This window comes from Canis lupus, chromosome 4 (assembly GCF_003254725.2).
Source record: "Canis lupus dingo isolate Sandy chromosome 4, ASM325472v2, whole genome shotgun sequence".
Lineage (NCBI taxonomy): Eukaryota > Metazoa > Chordata > Mammalia > Carnivora > Canidae > Canis > Canis lupus.
The window spans coordinates 21,660,306-21,683,248 of NC_064246.1; the positions used below are offsets into that span (position 1 = coordinate 21,660,306).

At 52.3% G+C, this 22,943-nt stretch overlaps 1 protein-coding gene across 2 annotated transcripts in view; it reads right to left on the reverse strand.

Annotated features, from left to right (window-relative positions):
* The window catches only part of LRRC20 (leucine rich repeat containing 20), an 85,194-nt gene extending 64,238 nt beyond the window's left edge, over nucleotides 1-20,956 (reverse strand). Inside the window, exons 1-2 of one of the 2 annotated variants that reach the window (XM_025434570.3) lie at nucleotides 20,858-20,956; nucleotides 15,336-15,480 (exon numbers count right to left, since the gene is read on the reverse strand). In XM_025434570.3, the coding sequence (XP_025290355.1) occupies nucleotides 15,336-15,417 (82 nt within the window). In that variant the 5' untranslated portion in view covers nucleotides 15,418-15,480; nucleotides 20,858-20,956. The remainder of the gene's footprint in view (nucleotides 1-15,335; nucleotides 15,481-20,857) is intronic. The other variant, XM_025434571.3, reaches the window with a different exon arrangement.
* Nucleotides 20,957-22,943: the final 1,987 nt, after the last annotated feature.

Consider the following 22,943-nt stretch of genomic DNA (forward strand, 5'->3'; position numbering starts at 1 on the left):
CCCAAAACATAATGTACCCATGAGTCACCCCAAGATATTGTTAGAATGCAGGTTCTGATTCAGCAGGTCTGGGATGGGACCTGGGAATCTGCCCTTCTAATGAGCTTCCTGGTGATGCTAATGTTGACCACACTTTGAGAAGCAGGACATGGATGGTAATCACTATACAAGTGGCAATGTGCCACATGGTGAAAAACGCCTATTTCAAACTCCCGTCCGGACCTGGCCATCACCTCTCTCATCTTTGCTCTACCCTCTTTCTAAGGGGGGAGGAGATTTAAGCCCATCTATATACCTAAGATTTCCTGACGGTGCTTCGTTTTCTTTCTTTTTTAAAAGATTTATTTATTTTATTAGAGATCAGCGAGAGAGACGGAGAGAACGAGAAGAGAGCATGAGAAGGGAGGAGAGGGAAAAGCAGACTCCCCACTGAGCAGGGAGCCCGACGTGGGGCCCAATCCCAGGACCCCGGAATCACAACCTGAGCCAAAGGCAGACCTTTAACTGGCTGAGCCACCAGGCGCCCCCCAATGGTGCTTTGTTTTCATATTTACTTTTTTTTTATATTTACTTTTATGGCTACCAGTTATTGACTTTCCATTTATAGTAATGATATAAAGTCGTTTTAAATTTTACTTAAGTGCATTTCATTTCAAGAAAAATGTTAAGTAACAATAATTGCAATAATTTTATAGCACTGTGTATATGCTGGCCGCCCTTCTAAATATAACACACTTTTCATCCTTCCAACTCCAGAAAGTGAGGACCTTTTAGACACGAGAAAATGGAAACCTAACTCAGATCAGAACTTAACTTGATCAGAGAGATCAAGTAACTTGTCCACAGTCACCCAAGCAACAAGCGGCAGAGCCAGGCTTCAAATCAGGGTAGCCCGACTTTAGGGTCGACCGTGTTATTCCATTGATGAATGAGTACAGCTGGCCCTGTGATGTGGCAAGAACTTGTGAACGTCACCTACGCGTGGTCAAAGGGAGGCAAACACTTGTTTCTTGCTGGCAAGAACAGTGTCTATACACCCCTCATCATCCCCAACATCTGTAGTGCCCAGCGCAATGCCTCATCCACAGTAGGGGCCAATGCATGTTCCAGAATAAATCTCCTTGGCCTGACTTGTTGGGCCCAGGAGAAGCCTTGAGTCTCACCTATGCCTGCCGTGGCTGAGGCGCTGGCCACAGAGCAGGAGCCCACATGTATGCACATGTGGACATCTCTGGGGGTGATGAGATTGCAGACAACTCAGCTCGCCTGGAGCCCACCTCTGAGCAGGGCAGACGGTGAGCGGGCTGCGGCTGACAGCGGGGAGGGCACGCTTACAACAAAGGCAGGGCCCTGGGCACCACAGAGCTGCAAGCTTAATCCCTGACTAAATTTTCACCTTTTCTCCTCCAAGAATCGATCAGGGTTTGAAACAGTGAGGAATCCAGGCCTGTAAGGAATTCATTCTCTGAGCAGTAATTGGGCTTCCTGAGGTCACAGCTGGATGAAGGGACCAGGGAACAGCAGCAAACGCCTCTAGAGAGCATCTGCTCTCAGCATCTGACTTAGTCAAACACCAGTGCTGGGCCATCAGCCTGCACACCCTGTCTTGTCCACCTGCCAGTTGTTGAGCTCACTCACCACCTGGACTTGGTCCATGCCATTCCCACAGTCCAGAACACCCTTCAGCCCCCACAAATCCTCCGGCTGGACAGTCCCAACTCCTCCCAGGAAGGGTGACCAACTCCAGGACACTTGCCTTACTACTTGTCCTGGATCATCCTCTCCCAGCTGCTAAAGATCTACAGACTTGTGTCTGGGATGCATGAGTGGTGAACTTGGCAGGAGACATGTGCATCCTGCTGAAGATCCCTCAGGCCTGGCACTCAGCTAGCCAAACACTTCTGAACTTAACTATACTCTGCACCACTGAGAAGTTTGTCTTGGGATTCTCCCTTTGTAAAACGGGGGCACATAGGCCCTTTTGGGAATGAGGAAAACAACGAGCTAGTATCTGTCTAAGGTTTGAGTTCTCAGCAAGAATCAAGCCTTCTGTGGCCAAGATGTGAAGATTCCAACTAGTGATATCTTTTTTTTTCAAGATTTCATTTATTTATTTGACAGAGAGGAAAACAAGCAGTGTGAGCGGCAGGCAGAGTGAGAGGGAGAAGGAGGCTCCCTGCAGAGCAAGGAGCCTGACGTGGGGCTCGATTACAGGACCCCAGGATCATGACCTGAGCCAAAGGCAGGCATTTAACAGACTAAGCCACACAGGTGCCCCCCCCTCCCCCAACTAATGTGGGCTTGTTACCTGAAACCAGCTTTATAATCCTGGAATCCACCTTGACAATGACTGTGGCTGGTCCTTTACTAAGGAATCCTTTTCCCTGGCTCTGCACCCTGCCCCCACCCTTCCATTCTCACCCTCTGCCCCCCAATACCCTTGGCTCCTTGGAGAACCTCCAGGACGGCTCACATCACATGAGTGGAGCCCATCTTCTGCAGCCCTGCATTTCCAACGAGGAGTCTGGGTGCCCCTCCCCACCCTGGCCAGACTGCTCAGTGCTCCCTCCCTCAGTCCTCCCTCCCTTTACTTTCCCACCTCTGTATTTTTGCTGGTGCTATTCCCTTAGCCTCAAAAACATCCCTCATCAGCACCATATTAGGACGCCTCTGAAGGCTGCCTTTCCTTTTTTTTTTTTTAAAGATGTATTTATTTATTTATGATAGACACAGAGAGAGAGAGACATAGAGAGAGAGGCAGAGACACAGGAGGAGGGAGAAGCAGGCTCCATGCCGGGAGCCTGATGTGGGACTCGATCCCGGGACTCCAGGATCGCGCCCTGGGCCAAAGGCAGGCGCCAAACCACTGAGCCACCCAGGGATCCCCTGAAGGCTGCCTTTCCAAGAAGGCTTTGCTCATGTCTTCTGCCCTCCAGGTCCCTTAACGCATCTGCCCCCTCTGTCAGGGTGCTCACGCTGTATGTGTGTCTTTGTCTTACCCTCCCTGGCTGGACGGAGAGCTCCCCTGGGGATCAGTCCCAGAGGCGAGTGGGAGGTTACAGGGGGCATGGGAGCCTGACAGACTCAAGTGTGAAGTCCAACACAAGATTTGCTGGCTGTAAAAATCCTGGCAAACCACGGATGCTCACAGAGCCTCAGTTTCCCCTTCTATGAGTGATGTGAAGACACCACCCGTCCAGGGCTGTTGAGAAGATCAGATGCAGTCATTCACTTGACAAAGTCTCCTGAGCCCTTGCTCCATGCTAGCACTGGCCGGGCAGATGGTGGTGAGCAAGACAGAGCCCCTGACCTCAAGGAGCTTACACCATAGTGCGGGGAGAAGAGTAGTTAAGTACAGACGAATACCTGAGGGAATGTCAAGCGGCGGTACTACTCTCAAGACCATGTGATGGTAGACCAGATGACTGAGACGGACGCAGGGGCAACCCTTACTAGGGTGGTCAGGGAGGGCTTCTTGGAAGAAGTGGCACTTAGCTGAGACAAGATTAGGAAGGAGCAGGGCATGCAAAGATCTAGACAAAGGGTAACCCAGGCAGAAACACAAGCGCCAGCACACACACAGTGTAAAGGGACCCCGGGCAGGGCTCAGTAGTCAGCTCCCTCCTCCTTCCCACACCTTCCCATCCTCCGCAGAGCCTTCCAGAGCCTGACACAGCACACAGCGAGTAAAGGTCTGCTGAAATGAACTTGACAGACTAAGAAATCCTGGGGATAAATTGGTGCATGAGAAAAATAGGCGCTTTAGCAAAACAGTCCACCAAGACGAGGCAGGCGCCAATGACAAGTCTATTGAATCCAGCCTCATCTTCAAAGATAATGACCTTCTGCTGCACTTGTCTCTCCGGGTGAACCACATTTCCTAGCCTGCAGCGGAAGGCAGAGACCACTAGTTTCACTCAGTCACCACCTTCTCGGCGTGGGGTTTGCTGGAGCCCCACAGCCAGGCCCCCTCCATCGTGTACTCTGCCCCCGGCGCCCACCGTCTCGGCAGCCAGAGGCACGGAGGTGTTTCTGGAAATATCTGATTTTCATAAACTCCCCAGTCTCACTAAATCACCTTCCCAAGGCTAACACTTTCCTACTTGAGCAACGCCAGCCTGGATGCCACAACAGGCTCTGTGTGGTTCTCTCTCCGAGACAGAACATTTTCAGGCATCTGCCAACACGTATCTTTTGAGGCTGCATAATTATCCAAGTGATTTCAGTATTTCTCTTCACCTTCAAAAAACAAAACAAAACAAAACAAAACAATGCTGCTTTGAGCACCTGTGACACGAGGGCAGCCAGGTGGCCAGGGGTCTGTGCTGGAGAGGTAAAGGATGTGCTCTGGGGGTGGGCAGTGCCCCCCACAATGAGGGTGGGGGCTGAGACAGCACTGCTCCCAGGCAGCAGCACTTCCATAGAAATCTCCACTTCTCCCTGGCTGTGCTAATATTTCCAGTGTCCATGCCATGCACTTCTTCAGGCACATGTCCCCTAGGGACCCCAACTCATCAGAATCCATTTATCTACCCCAATGGCCCAGATTTCCCTCTTTCTGTTATGGCATCACTAGGCTTCAGACTGCATGCTCCCGCAAGCAATCAGCTGCCCACCCCCATACACAGCCTTCCTCGCCTGTCTCCCCTGGACCCTGGGCCCTACTCAGGACAAAGCCACACCAGCACAGGCCTGGTCCACAGAAGATGCCTCTTCCCTGGTTTCCCCTCCCGCTGTGCTCATATCCATCCTCTGCCTAGTGGTGATCCTCCTAAACATCACCTGGATCATGTCACTCCCTGCTCAGAAACTGCCAGATTGGGGTGACTGGGGGGCTCAGTGGTTGAGCGTCTGCCTTTGGCTCAGGGTGTGATCCCGGGGTACGTACTGGTATCAAGTCCCACATCAGACTCCCCACAGGGAGTCTGTTTCTTCCTCTGCCTCTCTCTCTCTCTGTCTCTCATGAATAAATAAATAAAATCTTTAAAAAAAAGAAAGAAGGAAAGAAACTGCTAGATTAAGCACGGCAGAGGCACTCAGGTCCCAATGAACTCACTGGCCTCAGATGCTGAGCGTGACTAGCATCTGATGGGATGTCTTTCCCTACATGGATCTGCTGATCACAGTCAGTGACTTCCCCTGATTGCCAGCCATCAAAGCGGACTATCCCATGCTGTTGGCTAACCCAGCAGTAAGAACATGGACTCTGCAGCTAGAGTGATGGATTTGAATCCCCTCCCTTGGAGAAGCAAGCGGCTTAGCCTTTCTGAGCCGGTTCCCTCCTCTGAAAGTTGAGAGTTAACAGCAGCTCCCTCACAAGGCTAAATGATGAACAGATCACAGGGTTGCAGTGAGGATGGAATGAGACATATATAAAACAGCTGGGAGACACCTGGGTGGCTCAGTGGTTGGGCGTCTGCCTTTGGCTCAGGGCATGATCCTGGGATCTGGGATCGAGTCCCACATTGGGCTCTCTGCATGGAGCCTGCTTCTCCCTCTATGTCTCTGCCTCTCTCTGTCTCTCATGGATAAATAAATCAATCTTGAAAAAAAACAGTTGGGACAGTTTAGCACATAGCGGGTTGTAAATTAAGTGTGAGCTCATTATAATTCATGGGTCATTTTGACTCAAGGTTTTTTTTTTTTTTAAGATTTTTATTTATTTGAGAGAAAGAGACAGAAAGAGAGAGAGAGAGAGCACAAGCAGGGAGCAGAGAGCCTGATGCAGGGCTTGATCCCAGGACCCTGAGATCATGACCTGAGCTGAAGGCAGGTACCTAACCAACAGAGCCACTCAGGTGCCCCTGACTCTAGGTGATTTTCTGTCTTTAGAACCTGTCTTTAGAACCTAAAACCTGCATACAAAGTGATGAGAGAAAAACTCTAAAGGCCTGATATACAAAGGAATCCATTTTTTATTTCTAAGTCAACATGACCGTGTTCTGACTTTGTTCAAAAGCTGGGCTGACAGCCTGCCACGCGTACACTGTACATTTGCTTTGTGAGTGAGCAGCTTCAAGAAAAACCATCCTGTCCTGGAGATAGCGATCAGTACTCCTCCTCCCTGCGTTCCTTCAAAACTTGTGACTCCTGCCTATATGTAAACCTCCAATCTTTTGAGATTTTGCAGGATGTAAGAAGTATATAACCCTATAATAAAAACCACTCATTCTCCGGAGCACTTTCTTCCCTGCAAAGGCCGTGCTTCCTGGGCAGCTGTCCTAACCTGGGCTCTAATAAAACTCTCTTCCTTGCTTTTAGAGATTTTAAGGGGGGCAGCCCGGGTGGCTCAGCCTTCAGCCCAGGGCGTGATCCTGGAGTCCCGGGATCAAGTCCCACGTCAGGCTCCTGCATGGAGCCTACTTCTCCCTCTCTCTCTCTCTCTCTGTGTCTCTCATGAATAAATAAATAAAATCTTTTTCTTTTTTTTTAAGAGATTTTAAGAGGTTTGTTCATTTTGTATTGACAACAGGACTTTGTTATAGGCACTACTGCAGGTGACACTTGAGGGCCTTCCTTCCTCTCTGGGTCACCCCTCACAGGAGCCTGCCTGCATACAGCCATGCCTTTGCCCGCAGAGACACCCTCTCCTAGAACAGCCTTCCCCTCATGCCTCACCCACACCCTCAAACCTGCTCTATCCTCAGGGGCTCAGCTGCAGTGCCCCCTTTTCCGTGCCACCCCCTCAGCACGGGCACTCAAACAATGCCCGGGGTATGTAGAACCCAAGACAGTAAAGGCAGACTCATCCATGTGGTTCATTTTCCATCCTGCAAGTATTTGACACCCAGCTAATGGCCTCCTCGCTGTGCAGGGCTCTCTGCCTCCCACAGGACCTCCCTGGAGACCACTCAGGGTTGGGCCAGTTCTCACAGCTGAGCAATTTCCTTCCTGCAGACAGAAGAACGAGGGGGGACGGCTAATGCCTTAAGTGGTCTGAGGGTACCTGTCCATCCACTTGGCAGATGCCTTCTGAACACTGCTACATGGGGCACCATTGCAGTGACCAGGAACCCAAGATACAGGTTGGCCGTGCTGGAAGTCACCCAGCACTGACCCCCACCCCCACCTCCCCCCATCTCCCACCCAGAAGTCTAAAGTCCACATCGGGGCTCCAGTAGGGGCAGGTGGGACTCGTGGTCAATGGAGTTCTCAAAGCTCCAGGAGGGGATTCAAGGAATCCCAGTAGAGAGACCTGGGCCATATCTGTTGGGCTTTGGCATCCTCTCCCACCACTGCTAGAAAGAGTCCTGGAAAAACTTCAGGACACCAGCTATCTTCACCCCTAACAATTCCAGAGCTTGGCAGTCTAGCCCCAACAGGGCCTTATAACTAACCCTCTGCTTCCACAAGACACTATGTGAGGGACAAGGGGCCAGGGCACAGAGGACAGGGCAGGAGGAAGCCTGGCTTCCCACTATTTATCCACTGAGTCTCATGCTTTGTACTCGGGTGCATGTAATACCTACCAAGTTTTTGTTTTTCTTTTTAAAAGATTTTATTGATTTATTCATGAGAGACACACACACAGAGAGGCAGAGACATAGGCAGAAGGAGAAGCAGGCTCCTCACAGGGAGCCCGATGCGATCCCCATCTGGGGATCACACCCTGAGCCGAAGGCAGACTCTCAACTGCTGAGCCACCTTGGCATCACTTTGTTTGTTTATTTATTCATGAGAGACACAGAGAGAGAGAGAAAATCAGAGACACAGGCAGAGGGAGAAGCAGGCTCCATGCAGGGAGCCTGACGCAGGACTTGATCCCAGGTCTCCAGGATCGGTGGTGCCAAACCGCTGAGCCACCCAGGCTGCCTCTTTTTTTTTTTTTTTTTTAAATCAAATGTTTATAGCTATAGCAGCCTGCCTTCCCAATTGAAAGGCAGGAAGCTAAGGACAGCATATCAGAGGCTTCCAGCCCTCATGGTGAACAGGTGGCCCTGAGCGGGCTGAGGGCTGCCCTGTGAGGACCCACTCCCTCTTCCGCACATTCAGAGCTGACCTGAGCCTGGCTGACCTCAGGACTTCCCATGCCAGGATACATCCGAGCAATGGCATACCCGTCATTGCCACCAGCACCAGCCTCCTGGGCTCAGGGTCAGGAACTGCATGCAGGCCCCTGCCTGGGACCAAGAAAGACTGCTTCCACCACAGCCCCTGGCTGCTCCCCTCCCTGACATGTGCCTGAGAGAGTCCGTGTCTGTGTGTGTCTGCCTCCCCCTCCAGACTGGGCACTCCTGGGGCACTTCCTCTAAGTGAGGTACACAAAGGAGGGGCTCAATGTAGTTACTTCTTGAAAAGGGACCGTGTCTGGCCCAAGGGAAGATATTACTCTGATTTAGTGAGTATATATAGATACATTACGTGCTTCTTGAATACTGAGCTTCCTGAATACCCTTGCTCAAGAAAGGGGCTACAAAGTCAGATTGCCATGGGAGTCAGCTAGGAATGTGAATACAGGAGGTGAGGACGTGGGACGTGGGCATTCATGCCTGCCTAGCAACAGTGTGGTCAAGACCCGGCATCAGCTGCCTGTCACATGGTGACAGGGCACCATCTGCTGGTGAGAGTGGGAGGAGACAAGCAGTCACCCCAGCAAAGTGGGGATAAGCCTGGGAGAGAGGGTAAGTTGCAAAGGGGAGATGCATCTCTTCTCTCACTAGCTCTGGTCTGCCCACCTATCTCACAGCTCCTGGCCCAGCTGCTCAGTTCCCTGAGGATGGATCACACCCACGTTCACATTCATTCTGTCTCTCTCTGTCTCTGTCTCTCTCTCTCACACAGACGCATATAAACACACAGAGACCTGCCCAGACAACACCCCTCCCTACGCAGACCCCCAGAACCCACCAGGAGAAGGAAGTTCCAGACTGTAAATCATAAGCCAGTAGTTTATTCAAGACAGCGAAGAATCATACAAGTTCATGTTCAAATGCAGATCACCATGCCCATGCTGGGATTTCACCTTTAAAGCTCTAGAATGGGCTCCATGAATCTGTCTGTAATCAGAAGCAGCTCACGGCGGCTGTTCTCACCACCACCTGAGACATCTTGACCAGGCAGGTATCAGGCTCTGATCATTCTCCTCCTTGTCAAGGAACAGGGTAGGGCCGACTGTGGTTCTGACACGGTGCGAGCAGAGAGGCAAGCATGAGGGGGAGCAGGGGCTCCAAGTTCTCATCTCCTCCCCTGGCCCTCAGTGGGAAAGGCCACCCGGGGCTGGGACAGAACTGGCTCCACCTCTCGATACCTGTGTCACATCCTCAGCCTTAGCTCCAGCTTCTAGAAAACAGGGAGACTCCTACTTCAAAAGCAACACGGCAGAGGAGACAAGCTGAACGCCCTAGTGCCACCACTTAGAAACTCTGGATTAAGAAAGCTCCGTGCCTTGGTTTTTTCATCTGTGAAATGGGGGGATTAAGATCACCCCTGTCACACAGTCACTGCGAGGATTCAATGAGGCAACACCAGCCAAGTGCTGACAACACCGCCTGGCATTTAATGAGAGCGAGCTGCAGGCGTCCAAAGTAGAGAGGAGCGCCAAGATACGGCGACAGGCAGCTACAGACGCTCGGCCCACCACGTCTGCTGTGAATCCGGGTTACCGGGGGCCCGGGCTGAATGGTCTAGAAGGGTGAGGAATGCAGTGCTGGGCCTGACTGAGGGATGCTGAAGCTGAGACCCCGTGGAGCTGGAGTTCTGAAGGACTAACTTCAGAGGAAGAGCGGACTAGGGATAAGACGCGCTTTTTCATAATTAGAATGCTGCTTTGTCTTTGCCTGGGCGCTGAATTAAAAAAAACAAGTTCCCTGTAAGGTTCTGAAATCACAGGTTCTGAAACCACCACCCTCATGGCAGGGGTAGGGTTTGAAGAGTCCTTTCCCCTAAGGCCCAGAAGCCCCTAGGGCTTTTTAAAAAATATTTTATTTATTTATTTATGAGACACACACACACACACACACACACACACACACACACACACACAGAGGCAGACATAGGCAGAGGGAGAAGCAGGCTCCCTGCAAAGAGCGCAATGTGGGACTCGATCCCAGGACTCTGGGATCATGCTCTGGGCCAAAAGCAGGCGCTCAACCGCTGAGCCACCCAGGCGTCCCAGAAAGAGTATTTCTAACAAAACAGGTGTCTAACCTGGTTGCAGGCAGGTATCTGCTGGAAGCAACCACAGCCCCTCTGGAGGATAGCCCCTTTGACCCAGGGTCACACAGACAAGGCTCTACCAGGCATAGGGCCTAAAATGACATCAAATTCATCCAGAACAACCCAGTGTGAGTTAGAGTCAAGAGGAACAGCAGACGTGGGCTGCTGAGAACGCCCTGTGATAGAGGTAGTACAAAAGATTAAAAAAAAAAAAAGATTAAAGAAATTACAAGCAGATTTAAACACATAAGGAACAAGAAATTATTCCCTAAAATAGGATTTTTTTTTTTTAGTAAAAGGTAAAAGATTTATCAGATATAAAGAGAAATCAGAGTATATAAAGTCAGATTTCTTAAAAGAACTAAAATAGAACTTTTTTTAAAGTAGGCTCCACACCTAGCGTGGATCCCAACATGGGGCTTGAATTCACAACTCTGAGTTCAAGACCTGAGCTGAGATCAAGTGTCAATCACTTCATCGGCTGAGTTCTGATCCCTCAGAACTTTTTTTTTTTTGATCCCCCAGAACTTTTGAAAACTAACTAACTAACTAACTAACTAACTAACTAACTAACTAAAGTATGTAGCCTTAAAACTCAACGATGGGTTCAGGAGCAGATTGAACACAAATGGAGAAGCAAACAGTGAAATGGCAGATGGATCTAGAATGTACTGGAGAGATGACGATAAAGGAAATACACTAGAGCGACGAATGCACAGGATGGAAGCCCCAAGAGAAATTCGAGGCAAAAGAAACCCAAGGGAAGAGGGGAAGGCAACGTGCCTAGAGCTATTGATTCAGAATTTACTTGAAATGAACACAGACAGGAATCCTCTGGCAGGAAGTACAAAAGACCACAGAAAGAATGAAAAGAGGACTCAAACATCTGTGCTCAGCACGCAGCAGGCCCTGGGAAATGCTGGCTCCTTCCTCTGTAGCTCTTACTGGGTGCTCCTTCCCACCAGCTTTGCCAGACTCTGTCCCAGCCAGCCACACTCTCCCAGACCTTTCCAAGTCCTGCTCCTCAGCAATCATGATCAGTTTTTACAAGTCATCCGCAAAGGCCTGGGAATCTCTCCCCTGGAGAGGAGTGGGGTGCAGGACGGCCTGGCCTGCCGATCCACTGGCCAGGGGGAACGGTAAGGTCAGACAGAGGGCCCCAGGGATCTGAGGACCCAGGAAGCCCAGATGGGTCTGAGATCCTTACAAAGATAAAGAACTAATTTGGGGACACAAGGAGAGGAGGGTGAGGAAAGCCTGAGGATGGTGCAGAGTTCCCAACTCTGTGCAAGCTCATTCAAAAAGGCTGAGGAGGGGTGAGGGGCTGGGGAAAGTGGCTTCAGCTCAGGCTGAGGGGCAGACCAGGGGCCAGGGGGGATGAAGAGGCCTGGTGTGGGAAGACCAGGGCTGGGAGTCACAGCTCAGGTTGCAGGAGGAACAAGCCTGGCTCCAGAGGGCACCCGCAAGCACCTGGGGGAGTGCGCGTGATGCTTACCTAAGTAAGGTGAGAGCCTGTAACTGAGCTCTCCCAGCCCAGTCTGGATCTTCCGCCCTGCAGCAAGACACCTGCGTCTTCTGAGTAGCCATCCTAGAGCTGCACCCTGGGCCTGCACCCAGGTAAGCAGGGAGGGGAAGCCAGCAGATGGGAAGAAGCCAGAGAAGCCTGGCCCACACCCCAGGGCTGAGATGGAGGTAGCCCCAAAACTCTCCTCTGCTGTTGGCAAGGGTTATTTCCACCTCCTATAGCGGCAGGTGGTCCTTTCTCCAAAATCTAGACTTCTCTACTTATTTTATTTTTTTAAGATTTTATTTATTCATGAGAGAGACACACAGAGAGAGGCAGAGACACAGGCAGAGGGAGAAGCAGGTTCCCCACGTGGAGCCCAATGCGGGACTTGATCCCAGGACTCTGGGATCATGACCCGAGCCAAAGGCAGGCACCCAAACACTGAGCCACCGAGGCGTCCCTAGACTTCTCTACTTAAAAGAGTAATATGTTTATCACAGGACATTCAGAAAGTGCACAATGGTATTTTCTAACATCCATTTGTATCTTGTTTTATTTTGTTTCAATTAGTTCCCCTATAGACACACGTTTAACTGGCATTAACTGGCATCGTGCTGCCTATACAGTTTTGGGATCTTTACTTTTTTTCTAATTCATGTTATACAGAACAAGCTGCCAGTCTTCATTCAAGCATGTAATGAAATTTTATGCGCCACTTTTAATAGCTACATAAATTGCATTGTACAGCTCTAACAAAACCTATTTAAGCAATTTTCTGGTCCTGGTTTTTTTAGGCTGCTTCAGATTGCTTGCTGTTTTACATGAGAATCATAGTGGGTTACTTCGCCCATCTTTCAAGACCCATTTCAATTCCCACCTCCTCCAGAATGCCTTTAATACCCGTAACATTTCCTACCTCTGAACTCCGACCACCTGCAGTGTATCCCACATGGCTCAGCATGGAAACCTTGTGTCACTCACTGCTCTGTATCCCACAGTGGTAGGCTGGTCTCACATCCAGAACTCTATTGCACATAGCCCAAGGGAGCCCCCCAGCACTTTGCACACACCAGATGCTCAATACAGAGAGCTCAGACCCCCAGACCCCTCAGATTGCATAAGCTCAGTAAACTCCACTTGCCAAAGGGTCAGGACTACAGGTGCCCATAGTGGCATGGTCTGGCATTTTGCTTCTTCACTGGGCACTGAAGAGGTAGGTAGGCCCCCATCAATGTGCTCTAACTTTAAAGACCTCCCTGTGAAAGTTTCGAGCTCTAATCAAGACATCCAGGACTAAAAGGATGAATTCCTCTCCAAAGCTGGCTAAAGCTTTACAGTGCTCACAACCCTGGGGCTTGGCAACCATCCGTGCCCCCACCCCAGGACAGCGTGGTGTGGAAAGGGCCTGCCTGAGCCCTGGCACTGGACAGCCAGGGTTCCAATCCTAGTACAGCAGTGGCCAGGCAGGATGACAGAGGCCTGCCTTTGGGTTCTTCAGTGGGCACAGCCCTGGGCACGACAAAGGAACTGGTCACAGCACACCCCACCTTAGACCCCTTACACACTGCACCCCGGCAGCAGGGCAGCTCCGCTTCAGTTCCAGAAATTCCTCACCTGGCCTGGAGAGAACTGTAATCTCCGGTCCACAGACATTTAAGTCTAGACTCCATGCAGCTTTCCAGGTTCCCTACCTGCTGCGTGCCATCCCCCATTCCCCCATCCCCTTCTCCATGTCACAGTGGCAACTGCGCAGCTTCCTGGGGCCCCAGCCTCCTCACTACTGCCTCCTAGAGTCCTTTATCTAGCAACAACAGCCCCAGGAGGTCAAAATGTTGCTCCTCCATCCTTGCCCCCATGAGACATGTGGACGAGGCCGCGCTGCACCTGTGTCTTCCTCCCTGCAACATTTTAAGGCAGGGGTATGTTATACCCTGCAGAGACTTGTTGATTTGCACTGAGCTCCCCATTTGAAAACAACATGAAGAGATCCAGCCAGGTGGCCAGCTGACCCTGGAGGAGGTATGTTTGTGGCAGAGCAGGACTTCGGTGCCACCCCCAGCCCCTGGAGGTGAGACAGTAATGGCTGCCATTCACTGAACTGGGAAGGCCAGTGCCTTACAGACATCCCCGTTCTCTTGATGAGATAGGCACAGTTACCATCCCCATTACAGACACAGAGAACCCAGGTTCAGTTAGAAGTTAAGCTACCTGCTAAGATAGTGGCCTAGTTGGTGCAGAGTGGGGATTCGAATCCAGGCCGTATGAGTGGTAGAGAGCTCTGAACACTGGGCTAAGCATGAAAACATCAGTAACCAGCACAAGATTCCAGAGTTCTTTTCCTGAGGGCCCATGGCCATTTGCTCACCAGCTGAAGGCATCCCCCAGAAACTTCCCTCCAAAACCAAAGACAACCTTCAAGTTTGTCCACTGGCAGAGGAAGATGCTTCTCTCGCTTTAGCCCACCCAGTTCACCAAATGCTATGTGCTTACAAAGTACCTAACACAGCTCTTGGGGTGGGGGGTGGGGGCAAAAGTCCCTGCCCTCTAGGGACACCGAGGGAATGTTACATAGAGGAGGAAAGGAGCGAGGGGTGAATGGTGTAGAGCTGAGGGCTTCCTGAAAGAGGTGGTGACCAAGCTCATCTTGAAGGCTGAGTGCCCCTCCACTTTCTGGGCCACCACCCCTGCCCAGTAGCCCCAGACACACCTGACCAATGGCTGTTCACAGAAATATTCTATCTTCCCAGTCTCTGGATCTTTGGTTAGGCAATAACCTCCATGGAAATGCTCCTTGGAGAGACAGACACAAACGCACACGGGCACACACACACATCCCTACCCTCCTGTGGAATTCCTCTCTGTGTGCCAAAGTCCCCATTCAAATCCCACCCTATCTACGCAATCATCCCCAAGGTGAGATGGTGCTCCCCTCGCTCTGGGTTCCCACAACATGCTAATGGTTCTAAGGGGGTACACACATTCCAGCGGGTGAGACACACGTACACACGCAATCCTTGCACATGCGAATGGTCAATAAGTATCTGTTGAATTCAATTAAATAGGATGGTTTGCTCAGATGCTTGAAGGCTTGGCATAGCTGTATGGGCTAAAATGCTACGACCAAGTCAAAGCAAAAAACATACAGGATGCAATTCAAGGAAAGCAATGTAGTGAAAAGGGGCCTCCAGGCTGGGTGACCTGGAAAAAGCCCACTTTGCCTCTGACCCTCCATCGCCTCATCTGAAGATCAAGGTTAGTCATGCTTGGTGGGTCTCCTCCATCACGAGGCCGCGCTGAAGATTCAATATGGCAACACTCACGAGGCACCTGCACAGGGCCTGGTACCTGGGGCTACTCGGCAGTGCCAGCTTTTGTCACCTGGACCAAGGGCACACACACTCAGTCAGTGGCAGTGCAGACAGGCTCCCAGCAGATGGAAGCCCTCGCTCAATGTTTTTCAAACCTCTCTGACTGTGACCCATAATAAGAAATAGGTCTTACGCAGCCTATTTTGGTTTCGCCTATTTTCTTAGGCGAAAACCAAGCACAAGTGCGATAAAACTCCATAAAACACTTCTCCTGGTGTGGAGGGGACACACCAACACTCTTCTCTTTTAATCCACATCGACACTGATATCACATGCTGCCTGAGGGGCGCCCTGCCCTCACTCACCCAGGGTATCAGAGCCGCTCTCCACGGTCTCGTTGACCTTCCTTGCAACTCTGGCCACAGCCTCACCCATCTTCTTCAGCATGCAGGCGAGGGGGTCCTGCTGCCAGCCACCAGGCCGGTCTGCTGCTCACAAGGGGGCCTGTGCCTGGGGAAGACACAGGGCCATGAAGCGCCCACCCGCCAGCCAGAGAAATGCCCCTGAATCTGTCCTCCCCAGGGACCCAGGCTGCAGGAAGCCTTCAGGGAGAGCCCCAAGCCACTCACTTTCTTCCAAGAGGCCCGGAGACCAGGCCACGTACAGCTTGGCCTTTGGAGCAGCCAATCTGCCCATCAGAGGGTCGGGGCAGCCCAGCCTAACCACTTTCCTGGGTGATCCACTCGTGACCTCACCAGACTCAGGGCAAGCGCTTCAAACAGCGGCCAGGTGTGTGTGAGGACTCAGGTGTGTGCCGCCTGTGACTCACTTAACAGGTGGAGCAGCAGGGAAGAGGCAGAGAACAGCCAACCGCAGGGGGGAGATGCGTGTCCCTCCATCCTACAGCCTCTGGGCGGCTGCCCTGTCCATACACACACAGACAAGTCCTCCAGCCCCGGTTCATCTCACCCACCTCTGCCAGGCACCTTCTGTGTGCTGGGAAGTGGGGGCACAGAGGCAAATCCAGCCAGCCTGCCAGGTCAGAGCTCACAGGCAAGGGGTGGGATAGGGGTGGGGGGTCTCTAAGAATTCCCTTCCTACCTGTCAACATGGAGGGAAGGCTACAGGTTGATTACAGTTTTAGGCCGCAGACCTGACGATCAGCCTGGTGCAGAGTTTATCTGCCAGACCCAGAGGGAGAAGGGGGCGGGGGCAGGGCAAGGAAAGGAGAGAAGGGAAATTGGATCCCTGGGGGAGAAAAGGCTTCAAGACAGGTGAGGAACACAATCAAAGTTATTTGGTGTTAAAGACATGAGGGACTCTAGAAATGTCTCCAACTCCCTGTTTATTACAGAGAAGGAAACTGAGGCACAGAGAGGGACTAGATACCTGGCCAAGGTCAAAGTGAGTCACTGGCAACAATGTTAACAGCCCAGCTCCATATCCAGCCATCACCTCTTTACGAGAGTCGCCCACAAGGCCGCAGCACCCCAGGGACAGAATGAACTTAGGGCCAAGGTCAGGACTCTTTTTTGCCTCTGGATCCCAATCCCAGCTTCAAAAATGGCTCAGGGAGCTCTAATGCGCTCATTCTGAGGGTCAGAGGCCAAAGAACGGGAGGACAGAAAGAAAGGGGTGAGGGTAGTACTCGGTGCTGCTAATAGATACCACGTAGAAGTCCAAACGTGCTCAACGACACAGGTGGGGCAGACAAGGCTGCCCCGGCTAGTCAAACCCACCCACGTGCTGAGCGTGTTAGCGGTGAATATGTGGGTGTATCTCCCCACGGAGGCTGACACTCAAGACTTGAGACACTCAGTGCGGTGGAAACAGTCTGGGTTTTTGAAGACAAGCCTAGTGCCCAACTCTGCCATTTGCTAGTTCAGGAGCCTGGGAAAGCTTTTTAACTACTCTGATCTGTAGTCTCTTCATCTGAGTGGAGGTCTAGTAATATCCATCTCACTTAATTCACATGAGGGTTGAACAAAAATATTTATATCTTTCCAGGCCAGGGCCCAGGACATGTAGGTCTCAACAGATTCTAGTCGAGGATAAAACAGGGGGCACCCGGGTGGCTCAGCAGTTGAGCATCTGCCTTCGGCTCAGGGCGTGATCCTGGGGTCCTGGAATCGAGTCCTGCATCAGGCTCCCCACAGGGAGCCTGCTTCTTCCTCTGCCTCTCATTCTCTCTCATGAATAAATAAATAAAATATTTAAAAAAAGAAAAAAAGGAGGATAAAACGGTACACATGCAGACAGGACACTGGCCCCTGAACCCAGTTTCATACCCATGTGACTTCAAACAAATAACTCAGTGGAACATGTACTCATCTTTAAGGAATGACCAGGATTTCCTTTGCCATCTCCAGGAAGTCATCCCTGATTGCCTCATCTCTCAGTGTTTTCTCCTCCCTCTGAGTTTCAGCACCACTTACAGACTTAGTACAAGCCACTTGGGTTGTTTATGAGCTTTTTAAAATAAATATATTTGTCTCCCTAATTGGCCTGTGGGCAGCTTGGCACAGGGAGCGGATCTATACTGTGCTTTCTCCCAGCACTTTACACCATAAGCTGAATATAAATGCCTAGTTAGGATACCGCAATGGTGATGATGATCAACAGCCATCATTTGGGTTTCAAATCTAAATACAAGTCAATGTGGACTCTCATAATAAATCTAAGATACTGTTTAAATAAGAAGGGTCATATAGTCAAATGCCTAATGGTGTTAAGTAGACAACTTGTATGAGGTAGGCCAGGATAAGAAAGTAGGGAATAGTGATGATTATGGCAAACTAAACCCAACACCTCCACCATGCTGCCCTTAGGACCATCCCCAAAGTCTAGGGCACAGCAATGTTGCTGGGATCTTGGTGGCTTATCCCTGTGAATGGGAAAACTGAACCCCAAGAGGGGAGATAAATGAGCTTAGATGGGAAACAAAAACCCTGGGTCTCCTAACTCCCAGCCTAGTCTTCTTCCTACTACACCATGCTCCTTCCTTGCCCTATCTCCATTACTTATCAATAACCACAAACATGTACTGAGCAGCTACTAGGTATAGGGCATATAAGAATAAAGAGGATAGAAACACAGGAAAAAGCTCTGACTTGTGATTCCGATGGACAGCTTTTTAGGAAACATCACTGAGGCAATCCTGTCCTCCCTGCACAAGGGAAAGATAGATCTCCAAGCTGCCCAGGGTCTGTTTTAATAACCCTAAGTGGGACTGTCTGGGCTGATGACTTTCAGCCAGGCACTATGCTTACAATTCTACTAGCTGTCACCAGGTTGGGGGGTAGGGGGAGCAGGGCAGGAGGATCTTAGGGATAGAGCCCACTGATGATAACTAATCAAATTAAAAATCTCACCCCTGGTGGCAAGCAAAGACACTCTACGGTGTGGGTCAGAGAATGGACATCAGAGCAGGAACAGGAGCAATCTGACAGCCAGACTAGACGGACTTAAATCCCAGAGGATGCTCTGGGTACCTCACAGATGGGCCCTAGACCCCCAAGAACTACCTTCTGCCTAAAATCGCCACCCTCACTAATTGGCCAGGACACCACCTCACTTCACCTAACACTACTCCTTCCCTCCCAAGGGAGAATTCCTTCCTACAGTCCAGCTGGCTGTCCCTCTCTGAGGTCAGACAACAAAGGCTGGTCACTCTGGCACAGTCAGGGCAGTGAGAGAGGAGCATGGCAGGGCCGCATGGGGTAGAAGGCCCAAGATGGGGTAGGGGGGCGCCAGACTGAGGGAAGAACAAACAGGATGACAGGAGTCTGGATTGGGTCCCTGAAAGAGCCCTCCTGGAACCAGAAGCCAACTACAGGGCTCCAGGGTAACACCACAGACGCAAGTGTTGGGCTCCTTGAGGCATCTGGCCAAACCCACAGGCAAAGTCCATAGCAGAAGAAAGTCAGAGAATGTCCCCCAAGGGACTGCAGGGAAGCCTTAGCTAATTTCAAAGCAAGTGCTCCAAATCCTAGAGATCCTTCAGCACAGGATCCAAAGCCATATTCACACTGCTGCTGCCCCAGCAACACATCCCTCTCTATACATCCCCAACTCCCCTTTCCTCAGAGTGGACATCATAGCCTCAGGAAATGTTTAAATCCAACAAACATCTCCTGGGCACCTTCTAGAAGGGCCACCCAGGGGAGCAGAGTTATAGAGATGGGGCATGAGCCAGAATGAGGTTCCCCCAACCAGGAGAAACTTAGTGACAAGACAAAGAATGAGCTAGATGCTAGTAGGGCTGTGATGCCAACTGGAAGGAGCGTGTATTCCCTCTGTATAAAGGGACAGATATGACATATCTGAGCAGAGGGACCCAAAGAGATGAGAGAAAGAGGCAGACAGGTAGCCAATCTGTCCCCAGGTTACTGGGGGAGGGGGCTGTAGGCACTCCCCTAACTCTGTCCTCTGTTTCTCTGCCGGCAGCTAGGGGAAGTTTTCGGAGGGCAGCAGCCTAAGGCCAGTTTGGAAAGTTATCCAGGTGTTTGTGAGCAGCGCCATCTGTAAAATGGAAATACCACCTACCTTGTTGAGTTGTTTTGACAAGTAAATGATATAGAACTTTTGAGCAGAGTCTTTGCAAATGTTAAGCACTTCCCACAAAATGCAAAGGTGACAGGTACAGACCGTAAGTTAGGATATCATCAACTGAATGCCAGAAAAGCTGCCTTCCTCTGTGGGAGCTTGGCGATAGGCCCTTCTGGATCTATAACCTAGTTTCATCCGGAAACGAGGCTGGAGTTGGGGTGATTTCTGCCTAAACCCTGACTGCAGCCCCCTGCTGGAGCTCCTGTCCTCACTCGTGAGAACTCCACCTTATCTGGAGCCTCGAGATCTGTGCAAAGGAGCTGCTGCGACACCCCGTCCGCACCAGCTGCTCCTATATTTAGTTACTGTTGTGGTCCCTTGGGAACTTTAGAGCCTGGCATCCGCTCCGAAGGGCAACTCGAGCCTCCCGAGCCATGTGTGCAAGCTCCCCGACCGCTGGCTCCTGCGGGTCCTTCAGGCCAGGCCAGGTGGGGGGAGCAGGTGGGGAAGGGGAGCGGCGGAAGCTGGACGGTATCCAAGTAGCCCCGAAAGCCCTCGAGACCTGGGCAGAGCTGACCCACTTTTTCACCCCAGGGAGAGCAGCCGCTGGGGCGCGAGCGGACGGGCTGGCGCCTGGGTTTGGGCCTTGGGGTTCGCAGCGCCGCGCGCTCCGCTCCCTCCGCTCCAGGCGCCCGGCAGCGCCTCCCGGGAAGGCGCGGCGGGGCGGGGCGGGGCGGGGCGGGGCGGGGCGGGCCAGGGTCTCCGCGCCGCGCGCAAGGGGCCCGCCTCCCGCGTCTACCCACCCCCGAGCCCGCAGCCAATGGCTCCTCGCCGCCGGGCCTCCGCTCGCGCGGCAGGCGGGGACTGGGGGCAATAAAGCGGGGAGAGGGGCGAACGCGGGCAGCGCGGAGGGCCGGGGCACGTGCTCCCAGGGCGGGAGCGAGCCCGGACAGCGCTGCTTCGGCCGCACCTCCCGCGGGGCGGGGGCGGAGGCGGAGGCGGAGGCCCGGCCCGCGCCCCCGGGCTCCCCACTCCCTGCCGCCGCCGCGCCCACCCCGCGGCCGGCCGGGTCCAGCGACAGTGGACGCGAGCAGGAGCCGGCGCGGCCCCGGGCTCCAGGCTCCGGGCTCCGGGCCCCGGGGCGCTGCGGAAGCCGCGGCTGACGCACCGCTGCCCTTTCCACCCGGTGACCTGGGGGAGGGGAGGGACCGCTGCAGGACCGGGGCGCTGCCATCCCCGCGCCCCCGGCCCTCCAGCCTCGGCCTCGGCCTCAGCCTGCGGCTACTTTGCGGGGCGCGCAGCGTGGGCCCCGATGCAGGCCGCTTTCGGCTCCACTTACAGCGACAAAGCCTCCCAGCGCCCTGCGCAGCGCACTCACGCTCCCTCCGCCGCCGGCGGCGCCCATGCAACAGCCTCGCGCCCGGGCGGGGCGGGGCGGGGCGGGGCGCGCGGGGCCGCTCGGCCAATCGCCGCGCCGGCACCGGGCCGGGGCCGCGCGCAGCCAATCAGCGCTCCGGGCCTCCCGCCGCGCCCGGGAGCTGCCCGCGCGGAGAAGCGGACCGCGCGCTCTCGTGCGCAGGGTGGATCCGCTTTGTGTGCGGCTGCGGGACGGACGCGGCTCGGGAGGGCGGACGTGTGGACCCGAACGCGCCGCACAGATCCCGGGGGCAGTAGGACTGAGTGGGGCTCCAGGTTCTCAAGGGAAGAGAGCCGAATTAGCCAGATCAGGGGTACTTTGGGAGATGTGAAGGTGGGGGATGGGGAACTTCATGGGATGCCTTCGGGCGCCAGTTCAGGTTTAGAGCTCTCTCGCCTCCCTAAATCCCAACATTCTCCACTATAAAAGAGGAGTGACAACGCATAAATACTTTACAGGAGTCATTGCGAGGACTACTACAGGGAATGTTTCGCACAGTGCTGAGAGCACGTCCGCTTATGGAAGGGGGGCTGCTTCGCAGGGCTTGCTTCATTTATGAAGAGCTCACCATCTACCCCTTTCCAAGGCACTTTGGAGAGCTCAAAAGAGGCCAGGCCCCGGGCTCAGCCCGTGACGACGAACATGTCTAATGCTCTAATAAACAGAAGCGTGTCTTAAATATGCAGGAGTCCTAATTCTGTCTCTGGGTATTAGGGCAGTCGGATAAGGAACACACATTCCCCTGGGTCCTGAGGGATGTTATGGGTTGAATGGTCTCCCCTAAAAGAGGTATCTTGAACTCTTAACCCCCAGTACCTAAGAATGTGACCTTATTTGGAAATACGGTCATTGCAGAGAGAAGCTCATACCAGGGACACCTGGGTCTGCTCAGGCAGAGCATCTGCTTTCCGCTCAGGGTGTGATCCCAGGTCCTGGGATCGAGTCCCGAATTGGGCTCCCCAAGGGGAGCTTGTTTCTTCCTCTGCCTCTCTCTCTGTGTGTCTTGTGAATAAATAAATTTTAAAAATCTTAAAAAAAAAAAGAGATAAGTTCATGCTGGAGTAGGATGTACGTGGTGTTCTGATGAGAAGAGACACAGACACACAAGGAGAAGGGACTCAGAAGACCGAGGCAGAGATGGTAGTGATGTGCCTATAAGCCACAAGGAATCCCAAGGACTGTGTAGGCAAGGACCCAAAGCTAGGCAGAGACAAGAAAGGAAACAACTCCGCAAACACCTTGGTTTTGCACTTCCAGCCTCCAGAACTATGAGAAAATATATTTCTTTTAAGTGACACAGTGTGTGGCAATTTGTTATCACAGCCCTAGGGAACTAATATGATGGTAAGTAGGAATACAGGGAAGGGGATGAAAACCACCTGCAAGAAAGTCTTTAAACCTGAATGCCCCGTTTATGCAACGTCCCGTGTCTTGGGGTATTCCAAGATCAATTAGACACAGACCCTGCCCTCAAGGGGTTACCACTCAGGCCGATGTCTGAGCATCCATGTTTTCTGACTCCTTCCCAGGAGGACTATCAATGGAAGCCTTTCCCTAACCTCATCTTTGCTCTATCCCTGCCACATATATACCAGGTACCAGATATAAATAACAGACGGATCAAACCCTGTTCTGCCCAAGCCAAGATCCTTCTCTGGACAAAGTGGACCCTGCCACTTTGTGTCACTTAAACCCACCCTTACTGAGTGCCTGCTTGGCTCGGTCAGTACAGCATGTGACTCTTAATCACTGGGCTGTGAGTTCCAGCCCCATGTTGGAAGTAGAGCTTACTTAAAAAAAAAAAAAAAAAAAAGGAAAAAGAAATAGCCTTATATCTCTGTCCAATTTCCACAGATGGATGACTTCTCTTCCCCGCCGGGCCATAAGCAGACTTGAGATCGCCAGTCCAACGCTTCTGTACACGTAGTAAGGGCTCAGTAAAGACCACTGACTGACGGCCCCACCCTGAGGCATCTCACATTCACGCCTTATCATACCCAGTCCTCTC